The 16,048-nt window shown below is 37.9% G+C and overlaps 1 protein-coding gene across 1 annotated transcript in view; it reads right to left on the bottom strand.

Moving 5' to 3' along the window:
- Positions 1-16,048, bottom strand: part of LOC133648935 (ephrin-B1-like) — a 130,007-nt gene that overhangs the window by 7,448 nt on the left and 106,511 nt on the right. The window contains exon 4 of the mRNA XM_062045491.1: positions 4,491-4,598. Coding sequence (XP_061901475.1) covers positions 4,491-4,598 — 108 coding nt within the window. The remainder of the gene's footprint in view (positions 1-4,490; positions 4,599-16,048) is intronic.

Raw genomic sequence — 16,048 nt, 5'->3', positions numbered from 1 at the left:
AGGTATTAAAAACACTAACCTTATGACAGATTTATGCTTTTGAAGAGGAGTGCTACATAGTTTTTGGTGACACTTAGTGATCATAATTTAATAAATTAATAGGTTGAATGATGCGGACACGTTTGTTACTGGATACTTTCCAATACACTTCTGCCTTGGAGATTTTGTATTTAAGTAATACGCAACTATAATTATTTGACATTTGTTTATATCAACATATGTCGTGTTTTTGACTGCAATATGAAGGACATTTATTATGTATGTCCAGCTTGTGTGCTTAGCTGCTGTGTAGCTGCTACCTCCTCACAGCCTACAGCATAGCCTTCCATATTTACCTTTTGTACTGTGCTTTACTGCTTGAATTTGAGCTTACAGCATAATGAACATTTTAGATTTAAGCCGATATCATCAGATCCAGACACTCCTATAGTAAACAGTAATGCAGATCTATTAAATTATGTCATCCCCAAATTTGTAAAAAGTGAGTAAAAACATAAAAAGCAATTAAAAAAAAGTCTTACAAACAAAACAGAGCCACCTGTACTTTCATGTGGGGAAGGGGCTCACAGTTGCACTCGCTGCTTGCTGAAAATGGTGATACTGATACATGCTTTGATGTCAGTCTCTTCACAATTATTTCTCACTTTAAAAAAAAAGGGGACTATTTAGAAATATCAGATTACTGGCTAAATATAGCGTAGAGTCGCCAAATTGGCAACACTGATTTCTCCTGCTCTGTCCGTTTATTCTCTGGCAAACCAAAAGCGTTAAAAAAAAAAACCACTTATGTACTGTAGTATGCATTTATGAGCGAAGGCAAACTGGCGGTACCAAATCTATATGTGACAGCCCGCCACAAATACATGTACATGTATGGGTAATAGTATACAGCAGTAGTCCCAAACCACCGGGCCACGGCCCGGTACCGGCCGCAAAATAAATTAAAAAAAAATATATATATATATATTTTATTTTTTATTGTATTTTTTTAATTATATAAATAAATAAATAAATAAATAAATAAATAAATAAAATATCAACATAAAAAACACAAGATACACTAACAATTAGTGCACCAACCCAATGCCCCCCCATCCCTCCCATTCACTCATTCACACTCATTCGCACAAAAGGGTTGTTTCTTTCTGTTATTAATATTTCTGGTTCCTACATTTTATATCAATATAGATCAATACAGTCTGCAGGGATGCAGTCCGTAAGCACACATGATTGTATTTTTTAATGACAAAAAAATACAATAAAAATACAGTCCGTGGGACACATTTTCAAGCGTTGACCGGTACGCAGTTACAAAAAGGTTGGGGACCACTGGTAAACAGTATACATGATTATTACCTACTACATAGTATAGAGAAATATTCACAGAAAGTTAACAGGTTTTTTTTTTATCAACATTCTCTGTGTGTTTGCACTACCACAAACGGTGATAACAAAAACAAACAATAACCTTTACTTTTCACTTGGCAGAAATAAAAAAAAAAACATTTTGGAGAGGCGCGCTTTAAGTGGGGAGCAGCAATTACAACAAATTGGGAAGGACACCGAAACATCCGATTTGTATCATGTAGTTATTTTAACAGGTGTGTTTGTGGTGGGGTTCGGAAGAAGGAGCAAGTGGGGGGTTGTCACTGGACAGTAGAGAGAATGATTGTCTCCTCCGGTGACTGAAATCTGAGAAGCAAATCTCTTTTCCATGCATGCGTGCAGCTGCTGCCAAAGACCCTTACCCAGCCCCCCGCCCCCAGCCCATTACCACCAGCACCACATCTTTACTGTCCACGAGCCTCCGCTCCAGCAACATGCAGAGAGGAGCCTCTCCAGAGATAACCCTGCAGATTGCCATCCTACATAATGACTATGTCTGCACACTCCACTGACCACACCGCACTTAACCATTGGAAGGGAAGCCGATTGCTGTGCCTGAAAGCTAATGACAAGTAAATGACATGACTGAAAGCTACCGATCCCTCGCCTTATCCGTGCAATCAGAGGCAGGAGGAATTTCATACATTCTGCACACGGCGATGCTGGAAGGAGGCTGTCAGAAATTTCATCCCAGAAATATCAGCTCCTCAAGCCGCAATGACACTTCCTTCATTCCACCTTTCACCTGTTCACTTGACATAATCACTGATCTAACAGTGGTAGACAGGTAAAAGCCCGCGTATACGGAAAAGGGATATTAGGAAATCTTTTTATAGAGCAGCTAATGTCAAATAAGCAATTATTGAATGGGGGTGGCTTATCACGCTGGGCCAGGCAGAACAGTGTGTACTTGGAATATACTTCTTGCCATTCAAAGTTGTGGAGTAAGTCAAAAAGATAGTTGGGGAATTGATCTTGGAGGAAAACATCAGATGAAAGGTGATGGGGTAAATGGCAAACAAGAAAGACTCGTGAGGGCTGGAGGAGGCTCAGACGACTGCTTTTATTATCCCACCGTCTGCTTTTAATTACACTGCTAATTAGGGTAAAGATATACAGAACAATTACAGGACAACTGTTGTATCAACGATCCTGCCGTTGTAAAGATAATGGGGTGATTTATTCTGCCTCAAATACTGTAATCTAAATATTAGAAATATCGCCGATGATGCAGTCCACTTCTACACCACAGCAATAAAAGTAAAGTGTCTCCCATACATTTCATTTATTGGTGGCGGCCAACTATAAAAAGATCTCGTTAGAGGGCAGTCCACATTGTAACCCCACTTCTTAACACATCTCATACGTACCTGGTCTGCCAGAGAATAAGAAGATGTAGCATCGTTGCTAACATTAGTGAGTATTCAGGCAGTTCTAGATAGTAAGTGTAAAAGGGTAAATGTATTTTCTATTCTGATATTTTGATATAGAGTTTCCAGTTCGGTACTGAGGCCACCTGAAGGGAAGGACAAAGAGTTCTTGCATCAGGTGTTTACTTAGTAATCAAATAAAAGGTGAAACATTTGGCGTGGGAGCAGCGATCCAGACGTGCCGGGAGTGTGTATAAGAGTATGCTGACACATTGATTGTTGAATGCATCACAACGTAGGCACCTGACGATCAATATGGATTAGCAAATGTTTATTTTCCATCATAGCAAAATCGCATAAATACAAGTGCAGTACCCGGAAGATGGGCATAGCGAAAAAGGCCATCCGCACAGTTTTAAGGGACGGGCTGTATCGTAGCGTCTACCTTGATGTTAGGGATGACGAGGAAGCGGTCGTAAGTACACCACAGAAACACGGTCACAGAAACGGTCAGAATATCAAACTCAACTGTCGCTACAGTATCAGAACTGCACAACAAGCAAAACACTGACAATGCCAGGTATTGGGAAAATAAGATGTTTTCTACAGATTTTGTTTTGAATTTTTTTTTCATCATTTGTCGCTTGGTAACACCTCGCCCTTACCCGTGAAATACAGGGACTATGGCTCGTTGTTTTGTGTTACAAGGAAAAGCTGAATTGTTGGTTCTAATAACTAATAGTAAGACAAAGAGTTGTCTTTGAATAATGTACTACTTTAAAAACAAGTAATAATACGCACATGCGTCATGGCCAACACTGCAAATTAGACAATGCCGTCATCCAGACCGCACCAACCCCTACAACGTAGTCCCAAAAATAGACTGCAGTCCTGTGGGAATTGCTGAGAGGCATGTAGTGAGTGTCTGTCCAACACAGCTCAGCATAGATATTAACATAGAGGTAGAAATTAGGATCCAAATACAGAACATCATTAGATTATGGGACGTACCTAACAGACCTCGTGGATGTCCTCAAAGTGTCGTATAAATTAGACAAAAAGTCGTAATTGAATGACGCCTCTTTGCCAAACTGACCCATTAAAATCCAAAAACGGGATGAAAAATCAATATGTACATAAAGTAGAGCAGGGCTATTTAACTGCATTGTTCTAAAAGCCACATTTTCAGAAAGCTAAAGACTGGGGAGGGGGGGTGGGGGGGGCACTTCTTCCTTCACTATTAGGAGAACCAGCCTTCGCTGTAGCGAACATTTGTTTTGGGGATCTTTCTTTTATTCGAGTTACACATTTCAGGACAAAATAGCCCTGTTATGTAGAATGCAAGTGTCCACTACAGTGTACGTTGGCCTTTTAGATGGTTAAAATGTCAATGCAAGGATCTTCCAATGTGCTTACACTGTTCCAAGTTCTCTATACAACAGAAGTGTCCTTGTGTTTTTTATGGAATTTGCCGCAAAAAAAAAATATTTTCAACATTTTGAACTGAAATCGAGGGGTAGTCTGATGTTACTGCCAGGCCGGATTTGGCCCCTAAGCCGCCAGTTGAAATGCCCTCTACGGTAGAGGGACTACATATTGTTTTTGTGTCTTTTGAATACAATTCGATTCATTGCTAGAGGTTACCCTGAAGGCTGATTATTCTATAATTCACATTAAAACAGCCTTTTCATGTAAACATTAACAATATTTACATTTTCATAATGATTTACTTACCAGGGTTTCCAGGCATCTCAGGTCCCACTCGATCCTGGTCTGGCGGCTTAGCACTGGACTCAGGTATGGCGTTATCTTCTGGATCGTCTGGCACTGCCGCATTTGGGTCTGTGAGAGAAACACGCACACAAAAACACCAAGTCAGCCTCTGACGAGCCGCATACGCTGAATAACAACGACATGGCCGTCTGCGGCAGAATAAAATAGTTGGTGTTATCTTTTGATATATCTTTCATGCACAGACAAGGTTATCTTTGCAACGTGTTGAGAGCGTCTTAGAAGTGTGACGATGAAAGAAAAAAAAAAAAGAGAGAAAGGACGAGTTAGCGAGCGTCTGTGAAACACAGCAGAATCCCTGTCCTGTCGTAAAAAATGAGCTCACATCTAACATCAGCAGGAATTTCCAAGGCAGAGACATTCACCAGCACACACACACACACACACACACACACACGGGTAAACACACATGAGCACAAAGCTAGGTTGTACTTACAATACACTTAAGGCATGGCAGAATGAGGGTGAAGTAGTTATATATTAACTTTTTATTGCTTTACATTATTCATCACGTTAAAAGGCCATAATATGTCTTATTTATTGCATCAGCTTTAACTGGGCCTGAGAAGAGGCACACTTCTGGAGGGGCGAGGACAGGAGGGCAGGAAGAGGAGAGGGAGATGAGGAAGAGGAGGGAAACAGATAGTTTATCAGTCTGTCTGTAGTGATTTCAGCGTGCGCACTTTGAAGTCTTTGTGCGGTGAGCACTGACGGGTCGGCGGCGTGCTTTTTACGAGGGCATGTCAGGCAGACGCAGGACGGTTATAAACTATTACCGAGGCCGGCAGCGCAGGTTCCTGGCTACAGTATCTTAAGGCTCAATGTGGTCTTTATCTGCATGTGCCTCAGGGCAGTGTTTTTCAACCACTGTGCCGAGCGTGAGATACAGTCTGGTGTGCCGTAGGAGATGATCTAATTTCACCTATTTGGGTTAAAAATATTTTTTGCAAACCGGTAATTATAGTCTGCAAATTATGTGTTGTTGTTGAGTGTCGGTGCTGTCTAGAGCTCTGCAGAGAAACCGTGTAATACTCTTCCATATAAGTAGGTGGCAGCCGGTAGCTAATTGCTTTGTAGATGTGGGAAACAGCGGGAGACAGGGTACAGGTAAAAAGGTGTCTAATGCTTAAACCAAAAATAAACAAAATGTGAGTGCCCCTAAGAAAAGGCATTGAAGCTTAGGGAAGGCTATGCAGAACGAAACTAAAACTGAACTGGCTACAAAGTAAACAAAAACAGAATGCTGGACGACAGCAAAGACTTAAAGCGTGTGGAGCAAAGACGCCGTCCACAATGTACATCCGAACATGACATGACAATCAACAATGTCCACACAAAGAAAGATAAAAACAACTAATTTATTTTTGATTGCTAAAACAAAGTAGATGCGGGAAATATGGCTCGAAGGAAGACATGAAACCGCAACAGGAAAATACCAACAAAACCACCAAAATAGGAGCACAAGACACTACACACAGGAAAACACCCAAAAACTCAAAATAAGTCACGGCGTGATGTGACAGCTGGTGACAGTACTTTGAGACAAGTATAGTGAAGCATGGTTGGTTATGATTTAAAGTCATATCCAACAATTGCGACGACGACTTTTTATTGTCAATATCGAGTTACATTTTTTTAATGATTTCTGCTGGTGGTGTGCCTTTGGATTTTTTCATTGAAAAAAGTGTGCCTTGGCTCAAAAAAGGTTTAAAAACACTGCCTCAGCAGACGTATGTGTGTGTGTGTGTGTGTGTGTGTGTGTGTGTGTGTGTGTGTGTGTGTGTGTGTGTGTGTGTGTGTGTGTGTGTGTGTGTGTGTGTGTGTGTGTGTGTGTGTGTGTGTGTGTGTGTGTGTGTGTGTGTGTGTGTGTGTGTGTGTGTGTGTGTGTGCGAGCAGGCAATTTACATCCACGTCCCTCATGGCCGGTTTTGCATGAGTCTACTTCAGTCCGCAACTCAGTTTGACCTACAAAGGGTAATAACGAAGGAGTAGGATAGCAGCAACATTTGCTTGTAGCGGCATTGCATTCAGTTTTCCTGAGCATCCATTAAACACAATCACACTATTAACACATTTGTCTTCCCAAGGCCCAGGCCGCCACTTCACCGTGAGTGCAGCACTAAGGGAGCAGTGCCGTGAGCTGCGGAGCAGTGTCAATAATTGATGAGAAAAGACAGCGGTAAGAGGTGGAAACGTTTGCACATTACGGCGGCTGCGAGGGGGGGGACACACGGTGATCTGATTCACTGTTTGTCGCCCACTGAGCATGTGCAGCTTGCGTTCTAATGTCCTGACCCATTTTTTCTGCGTGCGCCGATGACATTTCTTTTAGCTATGAAGACAGCTTCTACCTCAGAAGTGCCAAGCCGCCAGAAGGAGAGGAGACGGCGAGGGGGGGGGGGGGGCGACAATGATGGAGCTGCAGAGGCGAAAGGAGGAGGGGGGTCGGGGGTGGGGGGTCTGAGTTGCATGCAAGGAGGTGAGTCAACATATTTCTAACGAGGATGGCGGCGCATGAAAGAGTGAGCAACAATAGATGTTTGGAATATGCGCAGCTTCGCCTTCCTGACAACACAACGGTCGGAACACGAACATTTGAGAAGAAGTGACGTGAGATGGTGAATCATTCCCCACCTATTTGTCATTTGACCCACGTGAAAACAATGCACATATCCTCTAATAAGGGGTTTCTTAACCTTTTTAACCTCGGCCCGCAACTTTTCCACTACAGAGGGGCCAGGGGCCCACTTAATAATTATATTGAACCAACTTACAGTTAACAACCTTTTCAAATGATATGAAAGCATGTGTTCACCACAACCTTAGGTTTAGGTAAGGCTAATTAGAAACCAAACCAAATACTCTACATTTGAAGGGGATTCATAAATAACTGACAAAAAATAAAATTACATACAAATATGTTGTCCTAAAATAAATTAACTAAATAATTAATATGTTTCTTAACTAAACTAAAATACAGCTTCACCATTTTAGTCATGATGTGTTAACAAACTTCTGCATGACTTGAGCTCCAGACTTCTTCTTGTTCTTCTTTTATGGACCACAGCTGAGAAACAGATATTTTTGGCGGCCCAACAATGGTTAAAAAAGCACTTCTCTAAGAAACCAGTGTCCTCTGCAGTGGCCGTTTGATTATGATGTATTTCTTTTGTCCGAGTTACACATGTTTTAAAAATAGCCCAAAACACAAATGTTTGCAAATGTCTACTGGCGGCCGGGGACCAAATCTGGCTCTGAATTGACACCATACTGGCCCACTAGTTCAGTTCAAATATTGGGGGACAAACATGTTTGCAGCAAATTCCTAAAAGTTGTCCTGTAATCTTGCGAGCTAACAGAGAACACTGGGGTCCAAACTTGTGATTTACATAACTGATGTGTTACCTAAGTCCTCTCCTTTATTTCAGTTATATATTTTTTTCTATCATGTGATTTTATGTCCAGTAAATAAGGTGTTCCTGCAGAATGTTTACTTCAGATAGTCAGTTGTTCAACTTCTTAAGTTAATAAAGTAGTGTTCCTCAAGGTAAAATTTTAGGTCCTCTCTTTTTCATCCTTTGGGTTATTCAACTGGTGGCTTGCAAGTTCAGTTAAAACATGTGAGAGACTCACATTTATAATATAAAATATATTAACAATATGCAATATAATAATGTACAATATAGGAAGTAAAAATGCATAAATAATCAATTTACTATCGAATTGTACCCCCTAAATTGTAATCCTAATCAAATGGTGAGGAGCAACTTCTTAGCTTTCTGGGAATGTGGCACCCAAAACAATTTAGTTGAACATCCCAGTCCAATAATGATCAATGTCCAATACCCTACTGGACGCTGTGACGGTTCACCGACATGCAACCCAGAGAGCAAAAGGGAAAGAAGTGGACATATGGGAGAGCTCAGGGATTTGGCTACAGGAAGTGTTGGCATTGGACTGCAGAGACAGAGGGAATGTGGATTAAACACAATGACATCTGGGGTCAGAGCCAAGTACGGCCCACCATTTTTGGAGGCTGACTTCTATTCAATTATATAACCAGATACAAAATACAGATGACACAAGACGTCATAAATTAGGTGGCCGCTCCACCCTAAATCAGCCGACTTCTTCCTTCCTGTGAGGATAGGAGAGCTTTTTTACTTTGGGTTGGCTTTCTTTAAAAATAGAAGTGTGGTTTAAAATTCCAATCCTGGCTCAGATCAAAAGTGCTCTAAGATAACTCCTGTTATGTTTTAGGTGGGGCCTAATCTCAGTGGAATAAAGTCGGATTTTGTAAAAGTAGGAATTGCTTTGTAATTAGAAGGAAATAGTCATTTTTAGGTCCTTTTTTAAGGGATGTTGAAAATAACATTCTTGAACCTTAACCACAAGCAAAATTCTGACAAAAGTAGTATTTCCACTACAGTATATGCGCAGCACAATTGCCATGTTTGGGGAGATTTCTGCAGTACCTTTTTCTTTTACATCACGTGCGTATAAATTGCTAGAAAACACCTTGTGCTCCACTACACAACTTTATTCACTTTGTGTGTGGCGTTGAGATGCTTTTACTGATCTTGTTGTGGCAAACATAAAATAAAGTTTAAGAAAAATGTGTTTGTTGCCATCTTGACTCCATATCAAATCAAGTCAAACTTTTATTTATATAGCACTTTTTATACACAGGCAAGTGGCAAACAGAAACTGCTGTACAAAAAAATTGAAGAAGAAAATACACACACACACACACACACTCACACACACACACACACACACACACACACACACACACACACGGACACACGCACACCACACTATTGACAATAACAAAACAAAACATGGCATGGCACTGAGGATTTGAGGACAAATATATTGAAACAGTTTAAATCCAGACTGAATACCCACTACTCTTTATGGCGTTCTTGTTAATTGTATTCCATATTCATATATAGTTTGTACTTCTCTGTTTAAGATATTATGTAGGTATTAGTATTTTATTTATTCTAGTCAACTGGGGTTGTTTTACATGTGCCATTTTCAAACGAATGTATATACTATAAATACAATTATAAATGCATTATTATATTTACAGTCATTACTATCTAAAGGTGATTTAATTATTATAAATATGTAAGTAAGGCTCCTCCTTTGACAGCTGACATATGCTGTTACGTATTGGGTAATTTTTATTTTTGTGTTATATAGACACACACACACAAACATATTTATTTATATAGACTGTATATATATAGATATATATAAATATATATATATATACAGTATATATATATATATATATATATATACATATATATATATATATACAGTACCATATATATATATATATATATATATATATATATATATATATATATATATATATATATATATATATATATATATATATATATATATATATATATATATATATATATATATATATATATATATATATATATATATATATATGCCAATCCAGAGGTACCGCCCCCGATGTCCAAGCGATGCTGCAGAGTCTGCAGAGTATGTATATATATGTAATATATACTTGTCCAGGGTGTACCCTGCCTTCCGCCCGATTGTAGCTGAGATAGGCTCCAGCGCCCCCCGCGACCCCGAAGGGAATAAGCGGTAGGAAATGGATGGATATATGTAAATATACATATATATATACATATATATATATATATATATATATATATATATATATATATATATATATATATATATATATATATATATATATATATATATATATATACACTACCGTTCAAAAGTTTGGGGTCACCCAAACAATTTTGTGGAATAGCCTTCATTTCTAAGAACAAGAATAGACTGTCGAGTTTCAGATGAAAGTTCTCTTTTTCTGGCCATTTTGAGCGTTTAATTGACCCCACAAATGTGATGCTCCAGAAACTCAATCTGCTCAAAGGAAGGTCAGTTTTGTAGCTTCTGTAATGAGCTAAACTGTTTTCAGATGTGTGAACATGATTGCACAAGGGTTTTCTAATCATCAATTAGCCTTCTGAGCCAATGAGCAAACACATTGTACCATTAGAACACTGGAGTGATAGTTGCTGGAAATGGGCCTCTATACACCTATGTAGGTATTGCACCAAAAACCAGACATTTGCAGCTAGAATAGTCATTTACCACATTAGCAATGTATAGAGTGTATTTCTTTAAAGTTAAGACTAGTTTAAAGTTATCTTCATTGAAAAGTACAGTGCTTTTCCTTAAAAAATAAGGACATTTCAATGTGACCCCAAACTTTTGAACGGTAGTGTATATATATATATATATATATATATATATATATATATATATATATATATATATATATATATATATATATATATATATATATATATATATATATATTTATGTGTGTGTGTGTGTGTGTGTGTGTGTGTGTGTGTGTGTGTCTGTCAATATAACAAAACAAAAAAAATTACCCAATGTATATTATGAAGCCACAACGGAGACCCTGGACTGTTAAAGAACTTAAGTTGTACATCAAGCAAGAATGGGAAGGAATCGGAAACTTCAAAGATCGGTCTCCTCAGTTCCTAAACGTTTACTGAGTGTTGTTAAAAGGAAAAGCCATGTAACACATGGGTAAAAATGTCCCTGTGCCAACTTTTTTGCAATGTGTTGCTGCCATTAAATTCTAAGTTAATGATTATTTGCAACAAAAAATTCAGTTTCTCAGTTCGAACATTAAAAATCTTATCTTTACCGTCTATTCAATTGAAAATAAGTTGAAAAGGATTTGCAAATCAATGTATTATGTTTTTATTTACGATTTACACAACAATGTATGCATGTATATATGTATATATATATATATACAGTATATATTTATATGTATATGTGTATATGTATATTTAGTTTCCTTGCCTTCTATAACCAAGGAATGCTAAGTCCCTGTTCGTTGTAAGGGCACAGCTCAAAGAGGCGTGTTGTATCTATATCTATCCATTCATGTGTATGACTAGCAGTGTGAATATTGTTCTCTGTCTTGATTTAAAAATCTACTTGCTAATTTTCTCTTCTGAGCTGGTTACTCTCTGCTGCAACGCAGTTCCAGTCAGTTTTCTGTTAAAATGTACAAATCACTTATTCTTTTGTTCTTTCACTACTTGACATGGACGTTATCTTTGCGGTTAACATGGCTTCTCTCTCGTCCTGCTGCGTTTTGCTCCGCGCTAGTTACACATTTCAGAATCGTCAGTATTACTTTATTTAACATACTAGACACCTTTTCTGGTTTCATTGGACACTTTCGGGGACTAACATATTTGTTTTGCTTTTAATGTTTTCATGTAATAGCTTGCAGTCATGTGGGAAAACACTGATGGTCCAAATGGTTCTTTCACATGCATATCTATGTGACATTTCAAAGCGTGTATTTATGAATGTGAAACATTGTCACGCCAACAAAATACATAGCTAAGGAAGTGGGTTAGACTTGGTCCTACATCTCCAGTAAAGAAGACGACCCAGACTGAAACTACATTATCTCAGTGTTTAATGAGCATGTCAGACCACACAGCAGGAATTGGATGCAGGGCAACCAAGTTTATTGATGTGATGGAGAGGGGCGGCCTGCCTGGCTTTCCTTGTGCATGAAACAATTAAACATTATACAACTGAAAAATTATTGACACCGCTAAACTGTAATTCATACAAATACATCTTTACTGCACACAATACTGTATTTTTAACATTTCTGTAAAAGTTACTTTTCATTTTGTGTCTTTTTCCAAACATGTGGTGAAAAATAACAAATTGCTTTATGCACACATCAAAGTGAATAGTGTCCAGTGCATATAGTCACTAACTAATGCCAAATAAGGGTTGTACGGTATACCGGTACTAATAAAGTATCACAGTACTAATGAAGGAAAAAAAGGTACCATGCTGCTTTTGTAAAATATCGGTACTTTTTTTTCTTGCGTCTGATGGCGTAAGAACGTATTCCATTATTTTTTTTACCAATGTTGACGAGTATAGCTTACGGTTAATAAAACCCTAAACTCAGTGCTTCAATAAATTGTCTTAAGTGTCAAAAATATATTCTCCTGCGACCCAGTATGCTCCTCTGTATGGGACAAGCTTTTTGAACTTCATTTAAATGCTAAAATATTGGGCAATAAGGAAGCTGTGTCCTCCCAAAATGACTGCCTTATTATGTGTTTTATTAATGCAGTTATTGAGTTTTTAAGAAGAAAAACAACTTTTTGCAATATACATTCATCATGATATGATACACCTACCTAAACACCTCCCTAATATGACTGTCAAAAGAAGTATTATTAATATTAGTTTACTTCATTACTTTGTATTTGAATACTGTTACCATATTTGTAAATACTATATTTGTTGCTCTGTTGTTTTTGTTACTGTCTCTCTCTGTCTTGCCCCCCCTCCCCCAATTTTTTTTCGTCTTTATTGTATCCCCTTCTATTCCGGTCTAAATGCACCAAACACTATTATTGTCTAAACATTTAATGAAGTTAAACACAAATAATGCAACAGGAGAAGTATCCCACGCATTTCTTTTGTAAAATCAATACAGCAGGTATAAGGGCATGTGGTGGATGATTAAAAAAAGTGTATTCAACAGATACCTATGCATAGACAAATAAAATAAACACATTTTATGACATAAAATAAACTATTATAGAATATTGTATTACCCAAAGCAACTAACTACTTTATACAAAATAAATTACTTTTTTATTTTTTAAAGAGGAGTTTAAAAAGGTTATTCATATTCAGCAAAAGAACTGCAAAAATGTATTGGTCTCTTATGAAATAAACAATAGATGAAGAATAAACTAATGTTTGCATAATATCCTAATGTTTTGAGATGCATCTGTTTCGTTAATATTAATCATTATTTGTCTGTACTGAGTGTTGCTCCTTATAGCATACAGTGCATCCGGGAAGTATTCACAGCGCTTCACTTTTTCCACATTTTGTTATGTTACAGCCTTATTCCAAAATGGAATACATGTATTTTTGTCCTCAAAATTCTACAGAAAATACCCCCCTAATCAAAATTTTTTTATTTTTTTTTGTGCAATTATATTATTACTAAACAACTAAAAAAATCACATGTACATATGTATTCACAGCATTTGCTTAATACTGTCTTTGTGTACCTTTGGCAGGAATTACAGCCTCAAGTCTTTTTGAATATGATGCCACAAACTTGGCACACCTATGTTTTGGCAGTTTTGTTCATTCCTCTTTGCCCATTTGCTGTGGGGATGTGTTTTAGTGACAGGAACGGGGAGTCTTGTAAAGATAGAGGGAAATATGAATGCAGCAATGTACAGAGATATCCTGGATGAAAACTAACGCTTCCCCTCCAAACTGATGGAGATTGAGAAGTGCTGCAAAGAAGAATGGGCGAAACTACCCAAAGATAGGTGTGCCAAGCTTGTTGCATCATATTCAAAAAGACTTAAGGCAGTAATTGCTGCCAAAGGTGCATCAACAACGTATTAAGCAAAGACTTTAAATACATATGTAAATGTGATTTTATTTAAAAAATTTTAGGACAAAAATGAATTTATTCCATTTTGGAATAGGGGTGTAACATAGCAAATTGTAGAAAATGTAAATCGCTGTGAATACCATCTGGATGCACTGTAAATACCTGTAGTTGTGAACAATCAATTACATAACCAAAAAAGAGGTCATATTTGCAAATATGCGGTACTTTGTTTTCAACATATCCATCACTGAAAGTGTGTTTGAAAGTAATCACATACATTAGTATGTAGGTTGTTTTACATATAAATAAATAAATACATAGATATAAAGGTAGTTTTAGCTTGGTCGACTGCATCTTTTCAAACGAGGTTTTTAGGGCACAGAGATTGTGAGTGACTGATCACTTCAGAGTTTAGACCATTTTGGGAAATAAGCACAGACTCTGTTCAGACGTTAAGGAACAGCCGGGAGGGATATGAACCCACTCGAGGCGAGAAGAAGTTTCCTAGAAATTTCCTTGAGTCAGATGTTTGCGTTCGACTTCCATTAAGTTCAGGGATTTGTCTAAAGCCTTAAAAGCAGAGGCTGGCCTGCCCTCTTGCAGCTGTGTTGTCATTTGGTGGTGAGATCTCAGGCTGCAGGATGCTTGAAGTGACCTACATGGAAGAATATCGCAACGCCTGCTTGTTTGTGAAATTACTGTGGGTATTTTTTCACTGTATCGGCTGAATTTGCTCCAACTCCGACCCTGCTAACATCAGCAGCTCGTTAGTTTCTGTTTTCCAATGGAGTGCCAGGAAAGGCTGCTCTTATGCTGCGAGCCAGCCTTCAAATCTCAACTACACACACACCAGCATCTACTGTCAGTTTATGTCTTACATGTAAGACTATTTTCTAAAGGCTGGATCAGATCATCACGGCAGGCAGATGTTTCATTTGGACGGGGGCTATAAGGATGGTGGGTGTTTACGCATGAGTTACACATCTGTGTACAGCACCCTGTCAAGATCAGGATATGTGAGGCTGCTTAGTAAGTCAAATATGCTGCAAAGCAAATGCTGTGTCCAAACATATTTAAACAAAAGTCACTTACCCGGCATCTTTAGCCTTCTTTCAAAGGCCACTTACACATAAACACACCTTAACTTTTAGACTATGAATCGAGCTAAGTTCCATCTCTCGTTTGGTGTCCATTTTGGGTTTTTTAAGAATCAGGACATGAAGGCATTCCTTTAAGTCATTTCTTATTTATAGCTGGTGCTAAATCATTTGATTTATTCTAATTTGTACATAAACATTAGGATTTGTAAATGAAGTGGAAAATGTTCTGTTGAATTATTCATCATACTGATGCACATATTGGCGCAAATGCAGAAAACCCATTTGGTTATTTTGAGTTACTTGCACACAATCATAAACCCAATTTGTATCAACAAGTGACTGTTCATTCGTATAATGATGTATAATTAAATAGGAATGCCAAATATATCTGTGCTGTGACCCATTAACGTTTAACAATCTGGTTTGTCCATCCATCCATCCATTTTCTACCGCTTATTCCCTTTGGGGTGGCGGGGGCGCTGGAGCCTATCTCAGCTACAATCGGGCGGAAGGCGGTGTACACCCTGGACAAGTCGCCACCTCATCGCAGATCTGGTTTGTCGTTTTCTGTATAGAGGTTAATCTGTGTCTTTATCACGAAAGCTTTGTTTGGACACTGAATTTATGAAACTTAATTTTTTGCATTTGAATTTTGTGAACTGATTTTTTTTTACATTAATTATTTCATTGAATAAAATAATTGTGAGAAAAATGTATGTGTTTAACATGGCAGTGTGTTTAAAGACTGTCTTACAATTTATAGTGTGTACAAAAAAAAAGCAGCGTATAATAATTTTGTGTAAAAAAAAAATTCAGTACAGAAATATATATTGCTTCAAAACTCAAGACTCACTTCCAGTAAATTAAGACTGAAGCTATCGATCCTGTCT

This window comes from Entelurus aequoreus, linkage group LG04, assembly GCF_033978785.1.
Source record: "Entelurus aequoreus isolate RoL-2023_Sb linkage group LG04, RoL_Eaeq_v1.1, whole genome shotgun sequence".
NCBI lineage: Eukaryota > Metazoa > Chordata > Actinopteri > Syngnathiformes > Syngnathidae > Entelurus > Entelurus aequoreus.
The sequence above is the reverse complement of the archived record's forward strand: the minus strand, read 5'-3'. Positions and strand labels throughout refer to the sequence as shown.